The sequence below is a fragment of the Camarhynchus parvulus genome, chromosome 9 (assembly GCF_901933205.1).
Source record: "Camarhynchus parvulus chromosome 9, STF_HiC, whole genome shotgun sequence".
Classification (NCBI taxonomy): domain Eukaryota; kingdom Metazoa; phylum Chordata; class Aves; order Passeriformes; family Thraupidae; genus Camarhynchus; species Camarhynchus parvulus.
Genome location: NC_044579.1, coordinates 19,414,414 through 19,441,770, shown reverse-complemented (window position 1 = coordinate 19,441,770; position 27,357 = coordinate 19,414,414). Strand labels below are relative to the sequence as shown.

Genomic DNA, 27,357 nt, shown 5'->3' with positions numbered 1-27,357 from the left:
GGCACAGCCATGAGGGGCACAGCTATGAGGGACACAGCCATTAGGGGCACGGCCATGAGGGACACAGCCATGAGGGGCACAGCTATGAGGGACACAGCCATGAGGGGTACGGCCATCGCGGGGTACGGCCATGAGGGGCACAGCTAGGAGGGGACAGCCATCGAGGGGTACGGCCATCGCGGGACACGGCCGCCACGGCACATCGCCATCGTGGACATAGCTATGAGGAGCCACGGTCACCGCAGGGCATGGTCATCGAGGGACAGAGCCAACGGAAGGTACGGCCATCGGGGGACAGCGCCACCGGGCGCTGCAGCCATCGGGGTACCGCGGGCGGTGCTGCGGGACCGGGGCGGGGCAGGGCGGGGCGAGGCGGGCGGCCGGGCCCTGCCCGCGGCGCTGCCCCGCGGCGCTGGGCGGGCGGGCGGTCCCCGCTGCGGCTCGGCGCCTTCTCCTCCTCCTTCTCCTCCTCCTCGTCCTCAACCTCCTCCTCCTCCTTCTCCTCCTCCTCTGGCCGCTGCGGCGCGGGGGCTGCGGGCGGAGCGGCGGCGCCATGAGCGGGGCGGCGGCGGCGAAGAGCGAGAAGCTGGACGAGGCTCAGGCGCTCGCCCGCAGCTGCGCGGGCAGACCCGACTTCCAGCCCTGCGACGGGCTCTCGCTCTGCGCCACCCACAGCCACGGCCGCTGCTTCCGCCTGCACTGGTGCTGCCACCTGGGATGGTGCCACTGTGAGTGAGGGGGCGAGGGAGCGGGCGGGGGGTGCGCGATCCCGGCCGTCCCGAATGCGCTGTCGGTCCCCGCGCACTGCTTCACCGCCTGCCCCGTTCTGTCCCGTCCCGCGGCCAGGAGCAGCCCGCTCGCGGAGCTGTCCGTGCCCAGGCGGCCCCACTGGGACCCTGACCTCGGGTGCTGCTTCCGTAGGAGCGGCAGCGGCGATGCCCGGAGAGTTCTCTCGGCGCCTGGAGTCCCGGTGCCCCTCTCCCCCTGAGCCGGCCGGTGGGCTGTGGCATTGGCTGGGCACCGCTGTCCTTCGCACCAGCCACTTCATTCTCGGTGCTAATGGTTTTCTTTTTACAAGCATAAACCCCTTTGAGTAGAGAGGTAACTGCTTTAGGCTATATATAGCAGATAGCTTCAAAATCCAGTATTGAGCCAACTCTGGTGAAAAGGCGCCCAACGACTTTAATATCAGTATTCAAGATCCTGATGTATCTAATCATGGAGGCTGAGATTGAACTGTGGATGTCCAAACATAGTTTGATGAATAATTAATCACGTAGAGCCTTGAACAGCAGGCTTTCCCAGCAGCGTGTTGATGCGAGGTCAGGAAATGGTGATGGAGAAATGTACTTGGGTCGTGTTGTGTTCTGGAGATCTTAAAGCTTGGATGGTCAAGGTTAACACTGGACCCTTATGTGAGGGTTACTTGGTGCTGCTGAGGGTGTCCCTGGACTCCTGATATCCCATTCTCCTTTTAAATCCATTGCCATTGCCATCTCTCCTTGCAATTTAGTCACCTTCACGGATTCCCCTTCACACAGACTTTTTGCAAATTTTGTTTCACAGGGAAAGGGGGCTGCCCCAAAAGCCAGCTTTTGTTTGAATGCAAACTTCTATATCAATTAAATATGCATTTCAGGAATTTTGCCTTGATTTGGGGTTCTTTTGAAAGTAGTTCAGGACAAAAGGTTTTCTTCTGTCTGTGCCCTGAGTACTGTGTGGCACAACTGGCTGGGTGAGAAGGTGCCACAGTCACCTGTTGCGCAGGGACAGGGACACTGGTGTTTCATCAGTAACACAAAGGCTCTGACGTAGATTCTTCCCAACATTTCCTTGGTCTTAGTTATTTGTGGCCACCATCAAGATATAAAAGCTTATGAGCACTCTGGATCAGAGCTCAAAGTGGAGCTTATAAACTGTAGATGTTATCCAAAATCATCTGGGAATGGTCCTGGGATGGGGAAGTCAAACATGGAACTGGAACATCTGAAGAAGCGATTTCAGAGAGGAATCTGGGGATTAGGATGGATCACAAACTGCTTTGCCTCAGCAGCAGGAGGGCTGTGTGGCAGAAAAGCCAAACCCAGAACCCCAGCCTTCGCTTTGGGATACATTACCAGGAGCATGGCAAGAGTGCAATTTAATTAGTCTCTTCAGCTCAGTGATGAGGAAACCAAGCTGATGGGCTGAGCTTTGAGCGTTGCACTTTATAGAGCTGTAGGAGAACTGGGGAGGAGATCACAAGAGATCAGCTTAGAAAAATATGCTTTACAAGGGGGTGCAAAAGAAAGGGTTGTTTGGGCTGTAAAAGATTGAGGGAGGGAGAAGGGAAGGGCTGATGATCTTTGCAAAGTGTAAGGTGGCCTTGCAGAGCAGCTGTGTTCGAGTCCTCCTCTGCACAGAAATGGCAGATAACCAGGTATCTCTTACCTGTGACCCAGGAGAGTTCAGGTTCATATGGGAAAATATTGTAACTAGAAAGAGAAATGCAGCAGGGGAACAGAGTACTTGAGAAGGTGAAGAGTCATCGTCCTTCAGGGAAGGCTTAGACTGGTGTCTCTTAGGCATTACATGGAGCTCCTTCCCTCTTGGAAAGACCACTTGAGATCCCATCCAACCCTTTGCTTCTGTGTGGCAATTATAAGATTTAAAAATAGTTATAGCGCTTGCAAGAAGTACAGACTTCCTTCTCAATTCCTCCTTTATGGCTAAGGAAAAGTTGAGATACTTTTGCCTCAAGAAGCCAGGATTTTAAATGGAGGATTTTAAAGGAAGTCACACACTTCACTGCCTTGTTTAATCTTCTGAAAGCCATGGTGAAGTGCGCTCCCTTCTTGCCCCTCATTTCCTAATGCAAATTTCAGAGCTAAGGATCTCTTTGTATCCTGTTCCTGTGGAATGAGTTGAGTTGGACTTAAAAGGGGTAAGAATGAGGTCTATAATGGGAAATTGTATAGAGGTCAGAGATGTAATTAAACAGTATTGGGAGTTACCTTGCATAAACGCAATGCTGTAATACTGACTTGGGAATCCTCAAAGGGTTCTTGAAAGTGCTTTTCTGTGACTCTTAAGAGCTGTATTGGGGAACAGGAAACTCTACATCAATTAAAAGGGCCATTGAAGTATTATTTTCCATCAGTGGCCAAGGTCCTCGAGAATGTCAACTCAGTTAAAGTGCACTTACACTGAGAAATTACAAAAACTCACCATGCCATGATGAGTAGATTGTCTCCTCATGTGTATTCAGGATCACATCTGCTTACTTCAGTGACAGGAGCAATTTAGCGTTGCAGAGCCGCTTGGCTATGGAAGGAATAATTGAGAAAGGACCCAGCCTGAATTCCCAAAGCCCTTGTGGTTGGCATGCTCGGAAGTGAGCAGTACTGGAGGCACTCTCTTTACCACCGATGTTTCTCTGTCCGTAAAATGGCAATAATAGCTGCCAGGGAGATCAGAGACTGACTGGTGTATCCAAACAGCTCCAAGAGCCTCAGCTGCCCTGGGTGCCTGTATGACTTGTGTGTCTAAGCTTGGAGTTCATTTTAGGTCCTTTTCAGTCTGTTCTGGGCTTGGTGAGGAGCAGATTTCCCAAGGCAGTGTGTCTCTAATGCGCTCCCGTGCCTGGGGATCTCTGAACCCAGCTACAGCCTCCATAAGAGGTGCATGAAAAATGTGCAGGATGGGTGTGCCTGGGAGGGCTGGGATGGGAGGGTGCTGGGGTGCCTTGGGTGTCACTGGAGCCACTGGGCTCTGCCCAGGAGTGCAGGGACACCTTGTCCCTGCTGCTGTACTGTCCTCAACACCCCTCCCCTGGGTGCTGCCAGGAGGCTGTGCTGACTCCAGTCTCCATGTGAAAGCAGGATGAAGGCTCAAGCCTCGGAGTCCTTTTCCCAGCAGGGAAGAAGGTGTTGGCCCAGGAGGTGTTTTTGCTTCAGCCCCATGTTTGTCCCACTACACATTTCTCCTGCTTGCTCTATGTCCTGCACACATTCCCTTTGCCAGGGTGGCAGCCCCCTGTTCACCTTCCTCCCCTCTGACAGCCTTGGGAGGTTTTGTTTGTTAGATGCAAGCTGAGAGCCTTAAATTACTCTGATCTACTTTTTCCAGAGCCAGAGAAAACATGCCAGAGGCAGGTCTGCAGCAAGGTGCCTGCCTCCCTTTCCTCACCTCGGGATTTCCACTGCAGCTGTGATTTGCACTGATGCTGGCTGTGAGGCTGCTGGCTCTGAGGTGGTACCTGCTTATGTCAGAAAGGATCAGATCCTCGGGGTTGCATCTGTCTTGACCTGACAGCAGGACTTTGACTTTTGCTAATTTTACTTCCTAAGAATTAACTGTGAGAGAAGGCATCATGCTTGATACAATTAAGAGCATTCTCTTGCAACTGGGTTCATTTGTAATCTGAATATCTTGCATTCTGTTAACCACCCTGCAAACCCCTCGGTACATTATGCTGCAATTATCAATAATACATGATGAATCGTGGTTCCACAGCAGTTGCATCAATAGACAGTAATTGTGCCACCTTGTATTAGCCTTTCTATGCTTCCCCCCCCCCCCCAAATTCAGCATCAAAAGAGCAAGCTTTTAGCTCCTTAAAGCCTCTTGCATATCTTATATTGAAAAGTAAATGCAGCAAATAAATTTCAGTACCACCACTCTTACAGGTTCAGCTGTTTGAAACCTTTACAAGAAAACAAACCAAGCATGGGGAAAGTGTAAAATCTCCACTGGGGGCCCAGGAGGGGAACATATTGCTAGGCTCAGGCAAGGAACAAGATCGTGGTGGCAGGAAAGGTTTTTAAAAATACACCTGCTCCCCCTCCCTTGCAGTTTGCTGGGTGGTGGATAGCACTTGCAGGTATGCCTTGGATTAGTTTCCTGCTCCCTGGTGTGCATCACAAATTATGGCACTGCTCGGCTGGAGTTTGCAGCCAGAGCTGGCAGGTTCTGCAGAGGTCAGGCAGGCCTGGCAAGAGATCCAAGGAACTGTCATTTTTCAGCTAAGAGGAGAAAATGGCTTTGTGTGATGGGTGGCATGCCACAAAGGGCATGTGTTTGCTGGATGGTTTTGGGGAGAAGGGCTTCTCTAAATTTGGTCATGCTAGCAATATCCTGGGAATGTAGAACTAGAGTATATTTACATTTTGTTGTTCACCTGAACAGGCAGTCCAGGGTTTCTCTTGGCTCTCAGAGCTCCGTTGCTTCCTCTCAGTGTCTGAGGGCACCCAGCAGAGGCGCAGCTCCTGTGACTGGGATCTATCAGTCCCAGCTGTGTGCTGGCCAGGGGAGGGGGCTATCCCTTATCCATTGCCCATAGCTGCAGCCAGGGAATGAGCCAAATCAGCACGGTCACTGCACCTGGGTGTGCTCTGAGCTGATATTGCTCCTCACATTCTCCTCTGCTTGAATCGCTAGAGCCTTTCTTTTATAACATTTTTAAACGAACGCATTTGTTGTCTGTCGCACAAAGCTGGTGAAAGTTCTCTGTCAAGGCCATCCTTGATTAAACCTCTTCCAGGGAGATGTGGTGTGTGTCCATGGCAGCTCCTGCCTGCTCTCTGGCAGGTACACACCTGGCCCAGGTGCAGGCATTTTTCCCTGCCACACAGTGATGTGTGCAGCATTTCCAAGGTGTCTCTGCCCCTCTCCAGAAGCCATCAGCAGGGGCTCTGACAATCTCCCAAGCCCATGTAATTATTCAGACCCCAGTCTGCCTGTCAGAATTGTGAGGAGAGAATCAGTGAGGGAGCCCTGTTTTGCTGTGACAGAGCTGGTAAGTGAGCTGAGATGGTATGGGGAGGAATTCAGGTGCATCCTGATAGGGCTTGGGGGTCTAAAGAGGAGCTGTGCCTGCCTGCAGCCAGTGTCTGTCGATCCCTGCATGTTGGAGGACCAGCCACAGTCCTGGGGTGCTCTGCAGCACAGCATGCACTGTGCATCTCCAAAAGCCTTGCTCTTACTCCAGTGGGTGTTCCTCATGTTGGCTTTTGGTGGTTGTAAAACTCGTTTCCACATCCAGGAGGGAGCAGAGGGGCAGCAGTGCTCTGTGTGTCCCTGTCTGCAGATGGGGATGTGCACTGGAAGCAGCCAGCCTGGCAGTGGGGAGGGCAGCTTGAATTTCCAGCAGTACTGTTCCACAGGGCAAAACTACATCCTGATGACTGATTTGTTGGATAAACAGGGAAAGGGAGTTGTAACATGCTTGTGTCTGAAATTCTGAGTATTTGGAGGAGCTCATGCATTTTTCTTCATGGAAAACTCTTGTTTAAAGTGGAGTGGAGTAGTGGGGCTAGGAGCAGTAGGGCTGGGAATTCCCAGAAAACACAGCTTGGTCTAGAGGGAGAATGACACAAATCCTGGGACAAATAGGCATTTTTAATTTACTTCTGCTGTGAAAAGGATTTGAACATTCATCCTGTTAAGTCCATGTATGGACAGAATGTTTGTGCACAGAGCAAGGCATTATGCTGAGTGCCAGGCAGGAGCTGCAGAATGGTGAATGTTGCAGCTTGTAATGGGAAAAGACTTTTAATGAGGATTTGTTGCCTGTGGCTGTGCAAGATCTTCTCTTCACCTGTATTTTGAAGAGCTATGATATTCCAGCTTTGTTTCACTAAGCTGTACACAACGAAGGAAGGAATGTCAGCTTAATATATTCTGATATTCTGAAGTGTTACTCTAAGGGAAAACACTGCCAGTTTTTACGGATGCACTATTCCAGACCTGGATGGGATTTTGTTCCTCAGGTTTTAGTTATAATCTGGAAATCATAGTATGAATGTACCATTGAGAAGAGAACTCATGTGTTGATTCCTTGTACCCTGTGGGAATGTCAGCGCCTCTGGAAGAGCCTGCTGCCACTCATTTTGAATCCTTACTATAATGTTTAGAGACATGCATGTTCTGTTATTATTAACAAAGGTGCAGATATCATTTAACGGAATTAGACCACTGGAAAATCTCTGAATTCAGGCTACTTTCTTAGTGTGTCTCATAGGACTAACTCTTGTACAGCTCATGTGTGATTGAACAGAAATCACTGTACTTCTTTCTCCAAAAGTCAAAGAAAAAGGGACCTGTGTACCAAAACACTTCCTGCCAGCCAAAATCTCTTTGTCATGCATGACTATACAGAGGCTGTTTTTAAATCTGTCTGTCCACCTGAGAGGCATAATTCACAAAGAATTTTATCTGCTTGCCCCAAACTCAATGATCTGCTGGTAAGAGCCTCTGAGAGTGGCAGATAACTGACACCTTTCCTCTGTGGCTGCTTGAAGAGTTAAGTGCTGATTTTGAGAAACCTGGAAGGACAGGGCTGGGGATGTTTCCTACCAGAAGCTAGTTCTTCTGAAGAAAAAGTTCATTAATCTTGTCTCTCTTCAGCTGGTGGGGTTGTCTGTGAATGCAGGGTGTCCTGAACCCTGCACGGTGATGGCTGGGCCTGTGCTCCTGCTGGTGAGAGGCTGCTGGCACTTTTGTCACTGCAGAGGAACAGGCTAAAGATAAAATCTGCATGGAGCACTGTGCCTGTGGTGAGCGTGTGGCTTCCTTCCTGGACTCTGCAGGTGAGGGAATCTGTTTGCCAGCCTGGTCTGTGAGCCTGCTTAATGCCAGTGCCCAATGCAAAAGTGCCTGCTGTCATATCCTTCCCCTTGTGGCTCTTGATGGATGTTTCATGGGTCTTAACTGGCAGCCTCTGGTCATAGCCTTGCATTGTCCCACGAGACTGAGTCACAAGATTGTCCTGGCTGTGACTTCCATCCTGAGGTCTGCTGAGCTCACTGCTCAGGTCTGCTGGAAGCACTGAAGGGGCCTTTCAGGTGCTTGGCACAGGATCTCCAGTTTCCTGGCAGCACCTGTGTGCTCATCAGGAACACGTTTTGTCACCGCTCATGTTGCTGCACCAGCAGAGCTGGCCTTATAGAGCAGGGGCATCTTGGGGTGTTCTTATGTAATGGCTCTCGATTTAACAGTGCTGCTGTACACTTCATGACTCACTGCCAGCCTTGGTAACTTATTTCTGCACACTGGTGAGGCTCTACTAGAAATTTGTGTTTCTGTAAAGGATAAAAAACAAAATGCTTTACTCACAAACAGTGTAAGATGTTCCCAAACTCCCAAGAGCTGTGACAGTGTGGGCTTAGCTGCTGATGGATGGCACAAGCTTATACTAATGCAAAAGCTGGTTGGCAGTAGATGGGATTCCAGGTACAGCATCTCTCTCTCTGCATATAAAGTGACCCTGGTTTAATGTGTTGTGGTTTTTCTTCCAGCACCTCTATGAATTTATCTGCCCACAAGATACAGAGTATGTTTTCATAATGGCTTTGATTCTTCCACTAATCAATTTTTATGTAGTGACTGATCACAGAACTCAAGAAGTGCAGTTTGTGCCATTTGGAGATGTTTTTGCCAATAGTTGAGTATATTCACATAGAGGGAAGTCAAAAACCTACTGGGAAAGTGAAAACTGATTGCTTGGCAGCTGGGTCTTGTTTTTAACATAGCCACACTTTAATTTAGGCCATGTAACAGTTGGAATTTATATGTAACCTACGTTGTAAAACAATTTCAGCAAGAGGCATGCATTTGTATTCTTGTTCTCACTGGTGGCTGCGGAGCTTGAGAGCCCACACGTCTGCTCTCGAAGCTGCTTGTTTGGCTGTGTGCTTGCACCCAGCCCTGAAATGACTCCCTGCTGTGCCAGGCTCTGTCTGTCCCTCTCCCTGCCACACATGATGCTGGTGCTCACCTGTAACTGTTGCAGGCAGAGTGCTTGGCTGCTCCATGCTGTGTAGCTGCCTGGTTGGATTTCAGTGCTTTCCCGAGCCTGAGCCCCACTCCAGGTGTTTGCACGCACTCACTCACTCACTCACTCACTCACTCACTCACTCACTCACTCACTCACTCACTCACTCACTCACTCACCCCTGGTGAAAGGTTGGGGCTGGACTGACAGGGTGGACTGACCAGCTCTTGCAGCCTTCCTGCAGCCCACCAGCATTAGCCCAGCTGTGGGCAGGGCAGATGGAAGGAGACACTCACCTTTTGCTTTGTTTTTCCTTCCTGTGCCACTAGACCTTGATCTGCTGGCACAGGAGCCATTCTGCAGCTGGTCCTGTGGGATCTTGCCTCTCTGGATGTGAAGCTGGGGGCGATGCTCTCACCTCTGCCAGCACTGGCTCACAGCAGAGAGCTGTTTGTGCTCCCAGCTGCGCTGTCCAGGTGCTCCAAGTCACTTGCCTGCAGTGGCACTGTGTGACACAATGGCTGAATGTGATATCCACCTGCTCCACCTCCAGTGCTGGTACTTGGGCTTCTATGTGTTGATGCAGAGCATTGCTGGATCCCATACCCCTCCAAGGGGAGTGTTGGTGCCCATACTTGCACTCCTCAGCTCCAGGTGGTGATGTGTTTTGTGAACAAGCAGGGAGAGCATCCTTTAAAATCCCCAGAAATGGGTTCTCTAGAGGCTTGTGACAGAAATAGCTTGGTTTGAATGGCATGCGAATGGAGATGTGCATGAGGCACCAGGAACAGCACAGGGTTCCTAACCCTAACAGAGTGTATTGGGAATAAGGATCCTGTTCCCAGCGCTGGAGCTGAAGAATGTGGTGCTGTCCAGCCTGAAGGCTCCTGCTCCCACACAGCAACTGCACAGATGATGTGTCAGCAGGTCCTGGGCTCTGGCCACAGGAAGGGATCAGCACAGGTACAGCACGTCCCATGGGCCATTGTTTCTCCTGTCAGCCAGCAGGAAAACACTGTGGCCACAGAGATGTGTCTATTCCAAGCTGTGAGTCCCAACCTCCTGCCCCAGCTGTCCCTTGTGGGTGCAAAGTGAAGGTTTTTGGAGAGGGCTTTTCCTTCAAGGACCTGGTGAGCTGTTCTGCTTATTTAAGAATTCCCAAGAAAGCATTCCATCATATGCAGAGGCTCAGGGTGCCCCCTGCAGCACATACCACACACCTGAAGACAACTGGATCTTGTCTCCAGTCCCTTTGATTTCTAGGCAATGCCATGGTCTTCTGGGTAGTTTGACATGGAGCTGTGCTTATGTTGCTTTGTTTCCCTGTCAGTACTCTGACTGGCTGCATGGAAACCATGGGCTGCTGAAGCTTGAGCAGATGGTGCTCAGGGATGGGGTTGTAGAATAAATATTTAGCACTAAGCCATTTTTTGCTATTTTCTCTACAGAATTTTAAAAATATCTAGTGTAACTTGGGGATAAAATTTCTCAGGGGAATGTGTAAGAAGTGGCTGTTCTGGCCTTTGGGGGTGGGTTTGGAAGGGATGTTGGAAGATGAAAATCCTTGGATTCAGAGCTTGGGTAGTGTTGCCCAGCTGCTGTGCTGGCAGAGGTAACCAGGGCTGTGCCACACTTTCCATGCCAATACTTCTGTGTTTCTGGAACCCGGCATGGAGCTGGGGTTAGTAGCACCTGTGGTATGGGTGACATTCTCCAGCTACTGAAAGGAAAGAGCTCCTCCAGAACACACATGTGGTGTGTGCTGCTGCTCACTGCCTTGTTGGGTGCTGGTATTCTGTTCCCTTACAATGGTTAGTGAGCAAATACGGCCCCTTTAAGAGGGTTTATGGCTGCATCTCTCAAGCCTTCAGGGTTGCTTTTTCTTTAAGTTCAGTAAATCCATGTAAGCAATGAGAGTAAAGAGCAGGGATGATGGAGGAAGCTCCAGGGTCTGTTTGCATTTAAGCGTTACCTGCTCTTAAGCTGATGTGCACAGAAACTCCTCAAAGGCTTAGACAGCTCACAGCATGTACTGTCATGATCCTTTTTGTATTTAAAACAGATCAAGACAAAAGGGCATTAAAATACAAATTTGATGAGGAAAAACTTCCTGATTTTTTCCCTGTCTCTGCTGGTTTCCTGTGAAAAGCGTTGAGTCAGGGGCTGGCACAGCTGTCTGGCTGTACAGCAGGGAGGGAACACCTCCACAGGAGAGAGCTGGCAGCTGTATGGAATTGCTCCTAGGCAGCCACTGCCAAAACATTGCTGGACTGGTTCTTCCTTGTGCTTGGATGGGGTCTGGAATGGGATGGATTCATTAGTGCTCAGATGGAGGGGCTTCTGTGAGAAGGAGCTGTTTGCAGTGGCACAGCCTGCCAGCCGTTCCTGCTGCACTTCCAGCCTGCTCTGGTCCTGGTGTGTGGCTGCTTTTTCTGTTGTTCCTTTGCTGAGTTGATTTGTGCCCTTGGAGTCTCTTCTGTGATCCCTTACTGGGCCTTCTATTTCTGTCAGAATTCCTGCAGGTATGTGGAATGTTCTGCTTGCATTCTCCCCACCAGAAATTTGTTTGAGCAATCTCTGTGCTTTTTCAAAGTTGTTTGGACAAAGTGCAAGGCAGAAATATCATTTGCATTGAGATGCTGCAAATCTTTATCTACAAGGCTTCTTCAAGGTGGACAATCATTTCAGTTATGCTTTATTATAACCACCAGTGGCCCAGTTCATCTCTGCTTGAGCCTGTCAATCTGGCAGTGCCTCAGTGTCCTGAAATGTTTTCCATTTCCTCTGGTGGTTCATTCCACATCTTTTGTTCACCATGCAGCCTATGAGGATTTGCTGGATATGACATGATGTCTATTCCATACATCACAAAGAAGTGCAGACTGGGCGAGCAATGCAGTTTTTCACACGTGCCATCTGTAAACGTGCTCTGGGTTTCTTCTTCCATTTGTTGTCACCCCTCTGGAAAAGTTAGAACTGTGCTCTAAGTGTGGTTTGGAGTTTTGATAGTCCTTGGCAAGTATTTATGGGTAGGGCAAGCTTTGTTTGCAAGGGTTTGTGGTTCCAAACTGTGCATGTAACTGGAGGGAGGAGGAGGAGAGCCAGAGCAGTCATTCTGTCCACTGTTCAGCTGGCAGGGCTGGAGGGCCATGACCCCAGGTGGGTACTCAGCCCAACATCCCACTTCCCGATGGAATTCCACTCTGCTGGGTACTTGGCAACAAACAGGTGTGATGGGCACCTCCAGCAGGCTGAGGATGCTGAGTGCCCTCCATAAACCTGTCCAGGATGTGCAGGGAGCTTTGCCTTAGGCTGTAAAGGAGGAAACCCTCCCTTGCTCCAAGGTTCTGCTGTGCCAGCTGTGAATCCTACCTGGTTCCTTCCCATGCCCTCTGGCTGGGCTGGCACACCTGTGCCATCCACTGCCCTGGGGAGCCTGGAAGCCCAGCTGGGTGTGACAACTTCTGTACTGTCCTAGGGCCACTGTGCCAGCACTGGCAGCAGGGCACCACTCCTGCTCAGAGCTGTCACCACCTGGCAGAGAGCTGCACATCCACCTGGTGCTTCCCCAGAGCCAGACTTGGCTCTCCCGCCCCACCCAGGAGATGTGGAACAAATGCTGCTGGAAGAGCACTCAGTTGTTCTCTCTCTCTTGTGTGAGCAAAGCCAGTGCTCGAGAAGCTCATCTCCAAGGTTTCCATACCCAGAACAGCTGTGCAGGGAGCACTCCTTGGAATAATGCAGATCCCCTCCAAGGCAATGCTGTCTCCTGTCACACATGCATTATGAATGCTTCCTTTGCCTTCAGTCCTTCAGAGCTGTGTGGTATTTAATTAGAGGGTTTTATGTTCTTCATAGTGGGACCAATTCCCCTCCTGTGTGAGCTGAATTTTTTGGCAGAGTTGTGAGAGGCAATAGCAAAGTCTGGCACAGCTGGAGTGAGGATGCCATTGGACTTCACAAGGAGGATTACTGGTGCTGTTACACAGGTGTATGTTCAGGCAGCACCAAGTCACCAGTATGTGGGGAGCAGCTCCCTGCTGGTGAACAGGACACATCCCTCCACACCCTCACTGGGGGCCTGTGCAGCCATGGACTGTGCCTGGGGTCACAGCTCCAGCCCCTCTGGAGCATCCTCCACAGCCAAAGGCACGGAGATTCCCCTGGGATCAGAGCCAGCTCACCTCCAGCCCACCTCTGCCTGGCACTTCCACAAGGGCTCAGCCCACACAGGAGCAGCTCCTAACCTGCCAAGTAGCAGGTCTTTGTTAACCTTGCTGATTTTTGGAGATAGATGAGCTGGCAGATGGGAGGCTGTAGAAATATTTGTTCCAGCAGCTGCAGGGGGAAGAATACATATGAAAAAAAGCTTTTATCTTTCAGTTAATAGACATCTAAATGCCTTGCATGTGAACAAATATCCATGGTATGTATTGCTGACTTAGACTCGTAAAATCCACAGCTCTCTCTTACCATTTTCTGAAGTGCAGTGCAATTCATGGTGTTAGTTATTAGGACTAAGTCCTTCATTTGAGAGGGTAAAATGTGAGAATTTGTTCTAGGAAACCTCCCTCCTGAATGCTGGACTCTTTTTTTCAATATGTCAAGCTCATTAATGAGTGTTAGAGGTAAACCAGAGTGCTGGGATGGAGGGAAGTGGAAAAGAAAATTTTCCAGCCACACCTCTGCTTATTTCATGTTTAAGTTATTTCATATTAGCCACAGAAATTGCTGCTGGTTTGTGTCTGTTTGGTGAAGATGCATGCAGACTGCCCAATTAGCAAAAAATCAGAGAGAAATGACCTCGTGGTTTGGTTCTCAAAGCTTGATTTGGGGTTATGGAAGCAGAAGGCTCTACAATACAGCTTCCAGTCAATCAGCCACATAGTTCTGCTTATTAGTGCCACAAACATGAAAAATTTTCCAAGTTGCCTGAGTTTGCTGGAGATGTGCAGGTGATGATAGAGCTCCCTACTTTGCTGGATCCTGCCTTAGCCTGCTGGCAGTCTCACTGGAGGCATGGAGTGAGCCAAGGCTTTGGGAACAGCATCCATCCGATTTGGCAGTAGAAATCCTATTTCTGTGCACAGAGCAAAAGGGAGATGAGCACTGCCCAGCACTCACTTCCTTGGATATAGTTGAATAGTTGTTCTGCAGTTGAGTGTTGGCTGTAGCCTGTGCCAGGTCCCTGAGGATTTGGTTTGTGTGCTGGCACAAGGGCCAGTGAAGAAACAGAGAAACAATTGTCCCTTTCTAGTTGTGCACAGGCTGCTGTCACTTCAAGGAGTCAGAGAAAGGAGCAGTGTGGGTGGGGGATAAGGCTCAGGAGGACAAATGGTTAAGTGTAGCCTATAGACCTGTTTCTGGGTCTCTCATTTCATCATCTCACCTGTCAGCCAGTGGCTGTCATGGACATCCAAGACTTACCATGGCAGTCGTTCTGGCAGAGCCTGATTTCACACTATTTCCAGGAGGGGGGAGCAGGCTCTTGTTTCCCCTGAGCCCTTTTGCCACGGTGGTGGAAGTGCAGAGCCAGAACTGTGACACCTCTTCACAGCAGCTCTTAGAGTGCACAAGAACTTCGCAAACTTCTGCAAATGCAGCAAATTGCTTTTCACAGGATTTGGAGTTTGATTTTTAGACATGTGTTTGACACGTGCAGTATTTTTCCTTCACCGCCTTCCACACAGGTAGTGGTGGGGAAATGACCCAGGAAACAACTTTGGATGTGGTGTCTTGTGTGGCATCAGTATTTGTGCAGAACAGTCATTTACAGGAGTGTTCATCAGCACAGTGCAGTCACAGAGTTCTTCAACTGACTTGGAATAAATAGGCAATAAGTTCTGAGCTAGTGTATTAGATGGGATGGAGCAGAATAGGTGCTCAAAGTACTGTTTTATCACAGACTGTTTCCAGCTGTTCAGAGTCAGCAAAAATGTTGCTGTTGATTTCCTCAGGTATTTGATCAGATTGAGATGGATTATAAGAGAACCTGGGGACTTGGGCTTCTAGGGGCATTTCTAGTTAAAAAGCCTGCAAGCTGCAGGGGGGGAGGCAATCTTATTTCTAATTTCTGCATTTATTTTTCATAGGCTGCATCCTGGCTGATGAGTTTCCATGCATTATGTAGGGTGAGGAGTGGTAACAGAGGCTGTAAGCTCAGCATTATCCACGATCCAGTCTGACAGTTCCAGTTCTGAGCACCTGGTCATGTTTTGAGACAAGTTTAATCTGTTTAAAATTCCCTCTAAAACCCGCTAAGACTTGACAAACTTGTACCAGAATTCTAAAGAGATGTAGAAATCAGTTAAGGTAGAAAATTCTCTTTGCTGTGTGTTGGCTGGTTCCTGCTTTACCGTGGCAGAGCTTGTCCTTGGAACGTGAGGAACGATTCAGCCCCTGTGAGGCCGCACAGACTGGCTCTGAAATCCTGTGCTCTTTGCTCCTGCTCTGGAATTAGTGCCAGCAGGGCAGTCCTGAGACATGCAGGGAGCTGCTGTGTGGCTGCAGTGGAGAAACAACCAGCTGAGCTCCCAGCAACTCCTTGGCTGACCTGGCCACTGCTCTTCTTCTTTTCCCAAAAGGGAAAAAACAAACACCAAAAAAGTCAAACTGAGGAGTCTTTGCTTTACCATTCCATGCCCATGCTGTAAGCGTCCTTGGCTTAAATACATTACTTTCTATTCCCAACATCCTCAGCCTTCTGCCAGCACGTGGTGACTGTTTTAAGTGGAAAAACAGAGTCCTGTTGTACTGAGACCTTTTTTCTTCATCCTGGTAAAATCTTCACTGGACCCTTCCTTGGACTCTTCAAATAGAGGCAGCACAGAATTGAATTGAAGAAATGTTTTTCACCAGTATCTGGTTGTATTTTATCATTGGTTGTCAAAGGAGCCCACACAGAAGCCCTCCAAATCTATGGATAAATAGAGCATTGTGGTTTCAGGCAAGGGCAGGCTGCACTTCAGTTTCCATGAGCTGAATTTATCAGACACTATCCCAGCCAGCAGCACAGTAATCATCAGCTGTGGGGCTTTGCAAGGCAGTGGCATATTTAATGTTCACTAATTTCACAGAAGGATTTCTGGGAAGCAGCAGATGGCAGGAAGCCGTGGGCTGCTGCTGTGGCTGTGAGGGTGAGGAGCTTCCCAGGGAAGTTCTGTCCACAAGATTTGAGAAACCTCTGAGGGGACTCCATTGCTCACAGACGCCAGAACCAAGGATCTGTGCTGGAGGAGTGAGAGCTGTGCTCTGCCTGTGGCTGGAGCATGCAGCTGCTGGATGCCAACACTCATTCCTCTGAGTCACAGCAGGTTTAGGAGCTACACCATGGTACAGAGATGGCAAGTGGAGAGGATGGCTTTGTGTTTTCTGTCATCCAGCCATAAGCAGACAGGGGAAAAGCTTCATTTCTTGTCACTGAGCTTTCCCCGTGGCTCTGTCAGCAGTTACCATTGCACAGATCCTAGGGAGAAAACACTGGATGAGGTATTCGAGGGGAGCTGGTCAAAGCTGTTCACACACTTCCCTCTGCTGCCAGCTCTGTCTGCTCTCTCCTCCCGTGGCACAGGGGTGGGCTTTTCCCTCGCCGTGCCTGGAGCCTCTCCCACGCTCCAGAGCTCTTCCTCCGGTTCTGTGGCCTTTCTGCCGTGCTGCCTGTCCTTCGGCTACGGGGATTGGAGATCCCAGACGGTTTTCACGTGACCCGTTTCCCTTCCAGCAGCACTGAGGGGTGGGAAGGGCCTTCCCGGTGCTCGAGGTTGCCCGGTGACATCCCGGAGCTGGCAGAGCACAGGCTGTGCGTGGGCCCCGGAGCACCGGCAGCACCCGCGGCTGCCGAGAGCAGACAGAGCTCCCAGGTCTGGGGGGGTTTCCCGGCCCCAGGGGGATTCTCTGCTGCCGAGAGGCTTTGCAGGGAGAGCGAGCCCTGCCCTGGGGCTTACACCCACCTGGCCTAGTAGGAGGTGTCCCTGCCCACGGCAGGGGGATGGGAACTCCGTGGTCTTTAAGGTCCTTCCCAAGGCGAGCCATTCTGCGGTGCTCCAAAGGAATGGGTAATTCAGGGGGAAAGGCTGCGTTTACCTGTGAGCTGGAAACACACCAGCACTCTGCCTTCCTTTCTGCAGGAGCTTTCTGCCCCTCACCTGGAGAGCTCCAGGCACCCACACAGCCCCTCCGTGCTTTGGTGCATTTGCCGCCTGTGCAAAGCAGGATCTGCAGCGCGTGCAGCTGAACTCTTCCGGCAGCCCCACTACTCACAAGGCTTCTGGAAATTTGTGCTTTCCCAGTGGATGAGCCCCTGGGGAGACATGAATCTTTCAGAAGCTTCATGCAAATAAAATGCAGCATTTTACAGTCTTAGGCATAGCCTCGGGTTTCTCAGTTTTTCCTGACATAGTCCCAATTTTCTGCTCTACTTATTTCTGTTAGTGAAGATGTTCAGTTCACACTTTGTTCTGCTCAATATAACCAACATAATCCTATTTTCTTACTACTTAACCAGATAATCAAGATGCCAAAAGCTTAGAAATTCCCTTATTTTCTGCCTTAAAATTCTAATTGTAGTAATATATGAGTTTCTGGTTTATAATATGGAAAAATACGATTTAGTCCCCAAAAACAAAGAACAGACAAGGAGACTCACTGCAATAATAGTAATATAATAAAATTTTGATCATTGTAGCAAAGATGTAAGCTAGAACTTACATGTGATGTTCAGTGGGGGGGAAAAAGCCTCTGAGAATCTTGTCCATTTTCTTCCTCCTAGAAGGCAGGGTGGGCAGACTTGGCATCTTTCCCACTTCATGGCTATGGAGTTGTGCCCCGGAGTTAATTCTCCAGAGTTAGTCATGTCCTCCAGCAATCCTCAAGGCGGGGTCAGGGAGGGGAGCAGCACTGGGGTACAGGAGGTTGTGATTACCTGCAGCATTAGGTGTCAGAGGATCCATACCTGGAGAGGCCATGAGAGAAGCAGCAGCTCTGCCAGCAGGGAACTGCTGGTGGTGTCAAGGGTGTCGACGTCATCGCTTCTGTTCAAACTCAAAGACCTTTAAACGCTGCTCCTCTGTGTCCCCACAGGTAAATACGTCTACCAGCCCATGACCCCTGTGGAACAGCTCCCCAGCACCGAGATCCCTGTCCAGCCCCGGGAGTCCCCCAACACCATCCAGATCTCGGTGTCGCTCACCGAGCACTTCCTCAAGTTCGCTCCCGCCTTCCAGCCGCCGCTGCCACCTGAGGCGCCGCAGTTCTGCACCATCGCCGACCTCTTCATCGACAACTACCGCGTCAAGTGCATCAACGGCAAGATGTGCTACGTGCAGCGCCAGCCGCCCGCCCCGCACAGGGCAAAGCCCGACGAGGGCTCCATCCGCAACGCCTTAATCACAAAGGAGAGCAATACACCAAAACCAGAGCACTGCTCGTCCCCGTCCAGCTCTGAGGACTCCGGCATCAACGCCGTGGGGGTTCACTACATGGAGTCGTGTGACGAGGACACGGAGGGGGCGGCCGAGCTGAGCTCAGAGGAAGATTACAGCCCGGATAGCAGCTGGGAGCCGGACGAATGCCCGCTCCTGTCGCCCTCGCAGTGCGAGATGGAAGTGATTGAGACTATAGAAACCACTGTGTGACCACACAAGTCGGCATCGGCTCAGTCCACTTCCTTCTCAGTAATGTTGCTTTTGTAGTATTTCTATTTTCTGTTTTTTCTGACAATCCCTTTTTTCCAGTGCACTTGATATTTCAGATTCCTGTCATGGGAGCGCGGTCACAGGACTTACACATGGTGAACTAGCAGCAGCCTGAGTAATTTTAACATGTTCTCAGCCTGATCAGCTCTCCCACGTCTGCACGTAAGGTAGTGACAAATCTTAAGACTTTTCTAGCAGAAATAGGCCCTTTTGTTGGTCTGGGTTACCCCACACACAACTTCTCACACGAGGATGTGCCACTTGAGATGTTTCCACCTGTCGGGTTGTTGGCAGGGGTCCCTCAGAGCATGGGGGGTGCACACCTGGAGCAGCAAACTGAGGTGCCCTTAGTCTTTCTCAAACAGCTACACAAGGCTCCTCCTGTCTCTGTCTGTCCTGGCACCTTGTCCAGCCCCTTCCCTAGTGCTGGTGCGATCTTCTCCAAGGCTGTCGGCACCAAGCTTCCAGCAGGTTGGAATGGCAAGCTAGAGAATGCACAAAGTGCCTCCAACTTTTCTCCAGGCTATGCACCAAGCAGCTGCTGAGGTAGGCCAGGCTCTGAAATCTCCTGAGAAGGCAGGTCTTGCTCTGGAGGGGATGAGTTGCCTGAATCCACCCGGTCCCTTTTCTCTGCCTGGATCTTGGGAAGGGGGTCTGGCTTTTGCAGTTGGGCAGGAGGGGGAGCAGGCAGAGGTGGGGCATGGCCATCTAACCAATACCACACTGGACTGGGGAGTACCAGGACAGGCGAAGGAAGCGACTACCTCCAAACAGCCGCCCTCGGCTCCGCCTCTGCCTCCTCCTGGGCTCTTTGGTGCCAGACACTCAGGACCAAATGGCCTCAGGGCCTGCATTTGCCTGAAGAATAACAAAGTTTAAACAAAGAGAATTTTACCAGCCACACCACTGTGTCGGCAGAGCTTGGGGACAGCGTGGAGATGCCCCTGGGAGGTGGCCCACGGTCTCAGTGGCATGTGAGCTAGTTAAGATAGAGCCTAAGGTCATCCTAGTGGAGAGAGGAGGCTTTGGCTCCTGCTCCATCACTCCCAGTCCAGGAGCAGGTTTAGAGCAGGGCTCCCTCACCCAGCTGGTAGTGGAGCTGTCTCACAGGAGGTTCAGTTTCAGCCCTGCTTGAAGGAAACAAAAATGTCACTCAGATTCCAGCCAGCTCCATGGAGCTGGAGCCAGTAACTCCTGTGTTCCTGCAGTGGTACTGCCATTCTTTGTGTAGTTGCTGTTTGCATTTCAGAAGTCCCTGGTGAATCCAAGGCTGTAAAAACGTGTACAGTTAGTGACTGATCCTAGATTATAGTCTGTGGTAGAGGGTGGCTCATCTCTCACTGTATCCTGACAATGTATTCCCAATTTTATACACTTTGTAATCAGTATCTTTAGAAGACATTTAGGCAACAGTGTATGTCTGTGCACATGCGCGTCTAGGAGTTTCCATGGGTGAATATAAAGTAATGCTGTACTTTTTAGACTAACACTTTCAGACAAAAATAATAGGTTTTATAGTTTTGATGACTTACATAAAAATGTGCAATGCTTGTAAAATGAGGAACTTGGGCCATTGCATGAACAGATACATTCTCACAAGGCACCTGAAAATACTCTGTTTTTCTGAGGGCATTTAACAAAGGCTGTAGTAAGACTAAATAGGATTTATTTTGTTTTTAAGAGTGGGGTTGTCTTTCTTGGCTAACTGCAGTTTCTAACAACATTTTTGGTGTCTTTGGACCATTCAGACACGTTCCATAGGTAGAAGGAAACATTATGTATAAACCTACAGCATTTATTCATATTTAACCTTTCAACTGTAACCTGAGTGGAGAGTTGAATGAGCTCACTCTCATGCCTGGCCTCTGAGCTTTCCTCCCAGAAAGAGGAAAGCTCTTCCTCCCCTGGGAGCGGCTTCTCCTTCCCAGGCAGGAAGGGTGGGCTGGCGCAGCATGGCCTTTCCAAGGGCAGGGGGCTCCTCACCAGTTCTCCCTGGGGCACCAAGGGCAGGGAACGTGAGCAGGACACCCCTGCCCAGCACAGCTCACCTTGTTTGCAGGCAAGCAGGAGCTGCAGCCCTGCCTGGGCACAGGCTGGGAGCACAGTGACCTCGGGGGGTGCTGGTGGCAGAGACTCCACAGGGCCCACAGGGTCCTGTCCCCATCAGGATCCATTTTTTCTTAACTGTAAGTAATTAGCAATACCCACAAGCTGTGTCTCCTACCCAGGATTTGTTCAGATGTCTTAAGCACAATAAGCTGCCTCTTCCTTCTGTTGTTCCTGGAAACGTCAGCAGCGCTCTGGGGAGTGCCGGGGCTGCCGGAGAGCGCTTGGGCAGGGCCCAGCCGCGGGGATCTCCTGCTCCATCACACACCCGGCTCCCAGCGCTCCCAGGGAACACTGGGCTCCTTCCTTTGCACAAACATGCCCTGGGCTGGCTGCTCCCCCTGCCAGGGAGAGGTGTGTGTATATTTCCTCTTGAATAAAATACTGAACAACTGGCCTTCTGCTCGTCCTAACTGCCTGTGTGCTTTCCATGCTAGAGAGAAGCACTGCAGGACTTCCAGCAAGGGAAGGGCTGCTCACAGCTTCAGATGGCAGCCCCTGACACAGCCCCAGAGCCAGGCAGACGAAAAGAATAACCAAGGGCAGCACACCAGGCCCTGGTAAGTGCTGGGGCTGGTGGGCAGCCTCATGGCCCAGCTCTCACTCATCTGATGTATGACCAAATTCAGCTCCCTGACTTACCTGAGCCCAGGTGTGGCTGCAGGCTGGACACATCCCATGGTAGTTCTGCTCATGGGCAGGAGGTGAGCACACAAGGCACCCCAGGGCACTGGCACTGCTCCTACCCAGGTGAGCTCTGCACAACCCCTGGTGCTTCAGTGTTCCTTGGAGGCAGCTGTGCTGCTCCATATTCCTGCCATTCCCTATGAACTCTGCACAGATCAGCCACAGGAGTTCTGTGTGCAGAGACAGCAACACCCACCTGGTGCTGTGCTCTGGGAGCAGCTGGGACCCCGAGGGCACCCCAATACACCCAAGTGTCAGTGCTAAAGTGAGCAGGGGGAAGAGGAGTGTGTGTGACAAGACAGAAACCCCTCCAACAGTGGGTTACAGTTGCTAAAAGTTCTGTGACCATCAGTGACCATCACAACCACCCCCTACTCCCTGCAGCCTCCAAGGGCATGAGGCACCTTTTTTACACACACACTCCCTCTCATCCCCAACACAGGTATGAGTTGAGGGGAGGTTTGAGCTTCACCCACAGGCACAAGATGTATCTTTCTCTTACCAGCAGCCCACTCACAGAAATGCAGAAGTCACAGGAAGTTCAACCAAGGGCCTCTTTAATGGGTTGGTAGAACACAGAGTGTGCAGGTCAGTTTGCTCACACAGGTGGTCATTTCCTGCATTCTTCGGCCTTCTCCAGATTTGCCCATTCTGTGCCCTCAGACCCCTTGGCTGCTGCCATGAGACAGCAGGGCCAGGCCTTGCCACAACAGCTGCTTTTAGCAGAACACAGAACTCCGGTGTGGCCCCCAGCCACAGAACCAGCACAGCACAGGGACACAGGGCCTCTGGGCACAGGACAGGCTCCTCCAGCAGGGCAGAGCTGATTTGGTTACTTGGAAAAGTTCCTGCTGCTGCCACGCCACTGGGTCAGCACAGCCCTCCCTGTGCCCCAGCATGCTGGGGCTTGTCCCAGAGTTCCAGCTTCCAGCCCAGCTGCCCACAGCTGCCAAAGCAGAGCTGGGGCATCACCAGCTACGACCTACCAGTGCCCAGGGGGGGTGAGCACAGCGAGTTCTGGGAAGGTGGTGTGGGGGAAGATCCCGTCTGTGGTGGGAAGACTCCCCAGCACCACATCCTGGGAGCAGCCAGGGCAGGAGCTACTCTTCAGCCAGCGGAGGGGGCGTCAGGTGCAGCTGGAAGTTCTCATTCTGGAAGACGCTGCTGGTGGCCGGGTCCCCGTGGGAAATGCTGAGCAGCCCGTGCTTGTCACCACGTGCCAGCTCCGTCAGGAGAGCCAGCTGCAAGGAAAACCCCTGGTCACCCCAGGAACACTCCTGCAGGGACACAGAGCCCAGGGTGTCACTGTGTCCCTGCTGCAGCAAGGGAAACCTTAACCCAGGTAAAGCCAAGGGCATGGATGGCATGGAGGGACCCTACTGAACTCTGTGCAGGTCACCAGTCCTCAACTGAACAACTCTCCAGGGGTCTTTAGGTTGCTTTGAAGTCACATAATTGAAAGACAAAGCCAGAAAGAACTGAAAGTGCCAACAGCTACAGCCAAAACAGGCAGGAGGCAGAAAATGCCAGGGACAGAGGGAGCTGCGCTCTCCTTGGGACATCAGGGGCATAGAAGAAGGGAGTGTTCCCAGCCACTGCAGGAGCTACAGTGTCTAGAGGGAAGCTTAGTTACAAATCCACAAAGGATCACACCAGGGACACTTGTCAGGCCCAGCCACAAAGCCAGAGCCATTCTCACAGTTTCCCTGCCAGTGGCTCCCCCAGCATGGCTGCCCTGCAGTGTGCCACAGCCAAGTGCCAGCACTAGAGCAAACCCCAGAGAAAAGCCAGAGCCCTCGCTTGCCAGTGCCACTGTCTGGCTTGGCCACAGGAAAAATGCCCATCACCAGTCTGACAGCAGAAGGAAAACAGCGGGTACGTACTCGGGAAGTGCCTCGGTTGAGTCGGCAGAGCTGGTCAAAAGCTTGGATTTGCTGAGGATCCAATACAGACTCTGAACTCATCTGAGAAAGAGTAAGAAAGTTACAGAAACCATGCAGAGCAGGCTGACAAGTTCCTACACAAAGAAATTAATTCCTGGGCCAGGAGCAGTCAGTCCACAACCTGTTTGGGAGGTCTTTTTAGTCATCTTTGCCTTGGCATGAAGCCACTACATGCACCCCAGGTTTGGGGAGAAAAAAATTAGTCCTGTTCTTGCCCAAAGGACAGTTCCACCCCTGCATCCACAGTGAATTATTGCTGGGCTCTGTCCCTGATGGCACAGACTGACAGTACTGGGATACCTCTGAGGAAGGAAAAAAAAGCATGGGAAAACTCACTCACAGCCAGCTGGGAAGAGAAGTAATGGGTCTCTGGGGCTAAGCAGCCTCTCCAGGCTCCTTCCCAGGCAGCAGCAGCTTCCCCCAGCCCTTTCCCGTGTCCTGGCCCCGCCCAGCCCGACACCGCGCACAGGAACGCCGGAGGGACACGGGCTGTGTGTGCCTGCTGTCCCACCCTGGAGGGACACGGGCTGTGTGTGCCTGCTGTCCCACCCTGGAGGGACATTGGCTGTGCCTGCTGCCCCGGGACTCTGCCAATGACTACTGACAACTGCTGGCATCCTACAATGGCATTATGAGGTCCCATCTCTTGTCCTCCAGTGGGGTGTTACTGACTGAAAGCTGGGAAATGAGGGGCAGAAAGGGGAGGCAAGGTGAGTCATATGGCAGTGGCAGCCACATCCTGGGGCCCTGCCCAGCTGGGGGGTACAAGGCCAAGTGTCCCCCTGAAGTGAGGGGCAGCTGCAGGTGAGGGCAAAGAGAGGGCCCAGAGCTGCACCAAGAGCACTAAGGCAGAGAGGGTGGCACACACTCAAACTGCTGTAAATGGCACCATTTACGTGTCCCAGGGAGAGATCACAAAGCATCACAGATTCTTGTAGGTTTGTTCCATTTATCACACCACAATGTTTCTATTTTGAATGTTTCTGCTCATATTGCAAAGCAAAAGCATCATCAAGAAACCCCAAGAGGAGCCAGGAGAACAGCCTCCCTCATGAGCAGCAGGCTGGTATCTGTTGTCTCTGGGGATCTATTTTTAAGGGAACATTCAAATATCCTCTCCAAAATACATCTTCCAGGGGCTACTAACCAAAAATGCTACAATCCTGCCAATGGGTACCAACTGAAGGTGCGCTGATTTTAAGCTCTTTGGCAATGGGAGATGCACTGAGCCCCCCATGGGTTTCCTGAAACCTGGATAGTTCTGAGACCATCCCAAAACCAACATATGTCTTGCCTCTTGCCCTGTTAGTCAGGGAAGAGAGGAATGTCCCAAGTGCAGATCACTTATTCTGGAAACATTTACCAAGCTCTCTCCTTCTCCTCCAGGATATTCTCTGCAGTGTAAATAACTATGTACCAGCCAGGGAGTCATCATTCCCTGCACACCTGGCAAAGGCTTTGAGCCTGGGACAGGGAGGTCAGGGACTCACAGCCAGCAGGTTGCACTGGTGCTTCCCAGGGACACACAGGTCATCCTCACTTGGAAAACACAAAAAGCAAGGAAAAATTGCCCTCCACAGTTGCTGTGGCCACAAGCCTTCAAGGACAAGGAAAGTGCAATATAATTGGCCTCACCCCTCTCCTGCTCTCTCCCTACCACACGTACGTAACTATCAATCAGGCTGTTCTCAGGCTGATGAGCTGAAATATTGCAGGCAATTCTTTCTGTTGTCATGGAAACAACTGCTGTCAGGCCTTTTCCTTTTAAACCGTGTCACTAAAGGCATGTTTCCCTTCAGGAGCTACGGGAGGCTCCCAGGGTCCAGCAGCAGCACTCAGGTGTCAGTGGAAGGTGCTGGGCTCACCCCACAACACAGCCTCTGTCTCCAGGGCTGGCCACCTCTGAGATGGACCCTTCTGCACCTCCAACCCAATTCCAGCCACATCCCCACACCCCCTGGGAAAGGCCTCAGACAAGACACAGAACCTCAGAGAGGCAATTAATCTCCTGAGGATCTCGGCCACGAGGAAGGGAAAAGGCTTTTTTCATTTCCCAGCTCTCCCAGATCCCACCACTAATGCTAATCTCTGTTGCATGTTTCTCTTGCACGTATTCCACCCCCTCTGGTAGTCACCACACAGCCCTCCCAAGCTTGCAATTATCTTTAATTTAACAGCTACAAATTCCATCAGCAGCCAGTGCTTAAGCAAAGCAGATTCCAACAGTTTGAGCAGAGGCACTGTCCATAGTCATGCCAAGAGACCCATCGCAGAGCTGCCCCTCCTTCCAGCCATTCCTTCCACACAAGGTATTGCTGCATCAGTTAGAGCTTCAGAGCACCCCCCTGCCCCAGGGGCTGCTCCCTTAACACAGAGAGATGCAGCCAGAAGTCCTGGGCAAGGTTTTGGGATTCCAAGGAACAAAGGCAACCCTCCCACATTCCCATTTACAGAGCTGAGCCCACAGGCAATGGACACCAAGCCTACCCTTGGCCTTCCTCCCCTGCTTCACCATGGCTCATCAGCCTTATAAACAGGTACCCAAATTCAGGGCCCTAATGAAAACCCAGCCAATTAATGTTAAACTAAGTAAATCTGCCTCTCTTCTGTCAGGTAAGGTCTTGCTGTTCTTAGGGTACTCCAAGGAACCCAGAATGACCAACCAAAGAGAGAGCAAGGCAGGCTGTGACCCAAAGTCACTGCAATGACAGTGACATTACAGAGCTGTTAAGGAACTTCAGGGAAACCTCAGGACATCCCTCTGAGAACAGCAGGGTTCTGCTGCTGAGCTCTGCAGAGCCCCTGCCCAGGGACACTCTGGGACAGGCAGAGACTCCAGCCCATGGCTGTACAGGGAACAGCCTGCAGTGTCCCTGGGACAGTGCCAGAGCCTCCAGAACCCACCTGTGCTGGCACACAGGGGCCAGTGCCTGGCAGCAGGGGAGCCCTGCCTGCTCCCTGTCAGAGGCAGCCTACAGCCCCAGGTGCCCAGGGCAGAGCAGCCTCCCCAGCACAGGCAGGCGGTCACACAGCCCTGGCAGCACCAGGGGAAAGGCAGATGTCTCTTGTTTCCAGCTGAGCTTGAGGAGCAAACTTCCCACTCAGGGCCTGGGAGAGCACAGGTCTGTGTGTGCTCTCTCAGTCACTGCTGCAGCCACGTGAGGCTGCAGTGACAGGAGGGGAGGGCACTGTCTGTGTTAGACAGGGAGCACACAGGCACATCCCTGAGCTCCCACTCAGGCTCTGGGTAGCTGCTCCTGCCTACACCAGGTGCTGCTGGGGTATTCCCTTGGACTTCTACTGATGCCTTCACCCAAAGGAGCAAAAACACTGCTCAGGGTTAATTAGACAAACACAACCCCCACCCATCCTCCCTGGACACCAGGGCCCAGCAGAGAGGGTGTTCATTTCTCCTCCAGCAGGCTCTGAGGGAAGCATGGCAGCACATGGATTAAATGTGAAAGGTGGCACCCAACAGGCCTGTGCTTGGGCTGAGCTCAGTACCTGCATCTGAGAATTCAGAGGCCCCAAGCATAGAATTTTTTCTAGAGAAGAGCCAAGAGGCTCTTGAACAGATCCCACAGGGCCAGACTTTGGATTGTAGGCAGTGCAAGGAGCATTCTGCCAGGCTGCAGATTGCTCTGAAGCAAGGTCAGGGGACACAATTACAATTCATTCTGATATTTCTCAAAAAAACCCCACAAAACAACAAAACTCACCCAACTCCCCAGCATGAGAAGCTCAAGAAAATAGTCAATTTTGATTTAATAGCTGTTACAGGATAATTCTGGTTTTCAAATCAGTCTTCTTCAATTTGTATTGTTTGCAGTTTTAGCTTTGGTGCCAGTCCTCCTCTACCAGCTCATGAAGACACCTGCACTCAGTATTCTTCTTACTAGATCATTTTGTTCCCATTACAAGCAATCAGAGATGTTCTGTGTCTTCAGCTCCTCCCTCACATGGATTTCCTGTGCACTACTGAAGTGAAGGAATCCACCTCCAAAGCCAAAGGACTGGATATTTGCTCAGTTAATTTATACATGGGAACATTCTCCACAGAGGAGAGAATGTCCATTCCTCTCACTGTGTAAAACATTAATTATCTCTATGGTGTTACTGGGGGGATCACATCTGGATATTTTCAAAATTACAAACCCCTTGGAAGTGTTTTGTATTG

At 51.0% G+C, this 27,357-nt stretch overlaps 2 protein-coding genes across 3 annotated transcripts in view; one reads left to right on the top strand and one right to left on the bottom strand.

The window, feature by feature from the left end:
* Positions 1-509: 509 nt before the first annotated feature.
* Positions 510-20,947, top strand: C9H3orf70 (chromosome 9 C3orf70 homolog). The gene is made up of 2 exons (XM_030954815.1): positions 510-728; positions 17,831-20,947. The coding sequence occupies exons 1-2, from the start codon at positions 554-556 to the stop codon at positions 18,382-18,384; spliced, it is 729 nt and encodes a 242-aa protein (XP_030810675.1). The 5' UTR covers positions 510-553; the 3' UTR covers positions 18,385-20,947.
* Positions 20,948-21,782: 835 nt separating this feature from the next.
* VPS8 (VPS8 subunit of CORVET complex) overlaps positions 21,783-27,357 on the bottom strand; it is a 65,590-nt gene continuing 60,015 nt past the window's right edge. For both annotated transcript variants that reach the window (XM_030954453.1, XM_030954454.1), the window contains 2 exons: positions 23,121-23,201; positions 21,783-22,478 (listed from right to left, as the gene is read on the bottom strand). In XM_030954453.1, the coding sequence (XP_030810313.1) occupies positions 22,338-22,478; positions 23,121-23,201 (222 nt within the window). In that variant the 3' untranslated portion in view covers positions 21,783-22,337. The remainder of the gene's footprint in view (positions 22,479-23,120; positions 23,202-27,357) is intronic.

Excerpts from the sequence above, each read along its gene's own strand:
- C9H3orf70 (XM_030954815.1), top strand. The coding sequence starts at position 554 with ATGAGCGGGGCGGCGGCGGCGAAGAGCGAGAAGCTGGACGAGGCTCAG. Across the intron at positions 729-17,830 it reads CCACCTGGGATGGTGCCACT|GTAAATACGTCTACCAGCCC; the intron begins GTGAGTGAGGGG and ends GTGTCCCCACAG.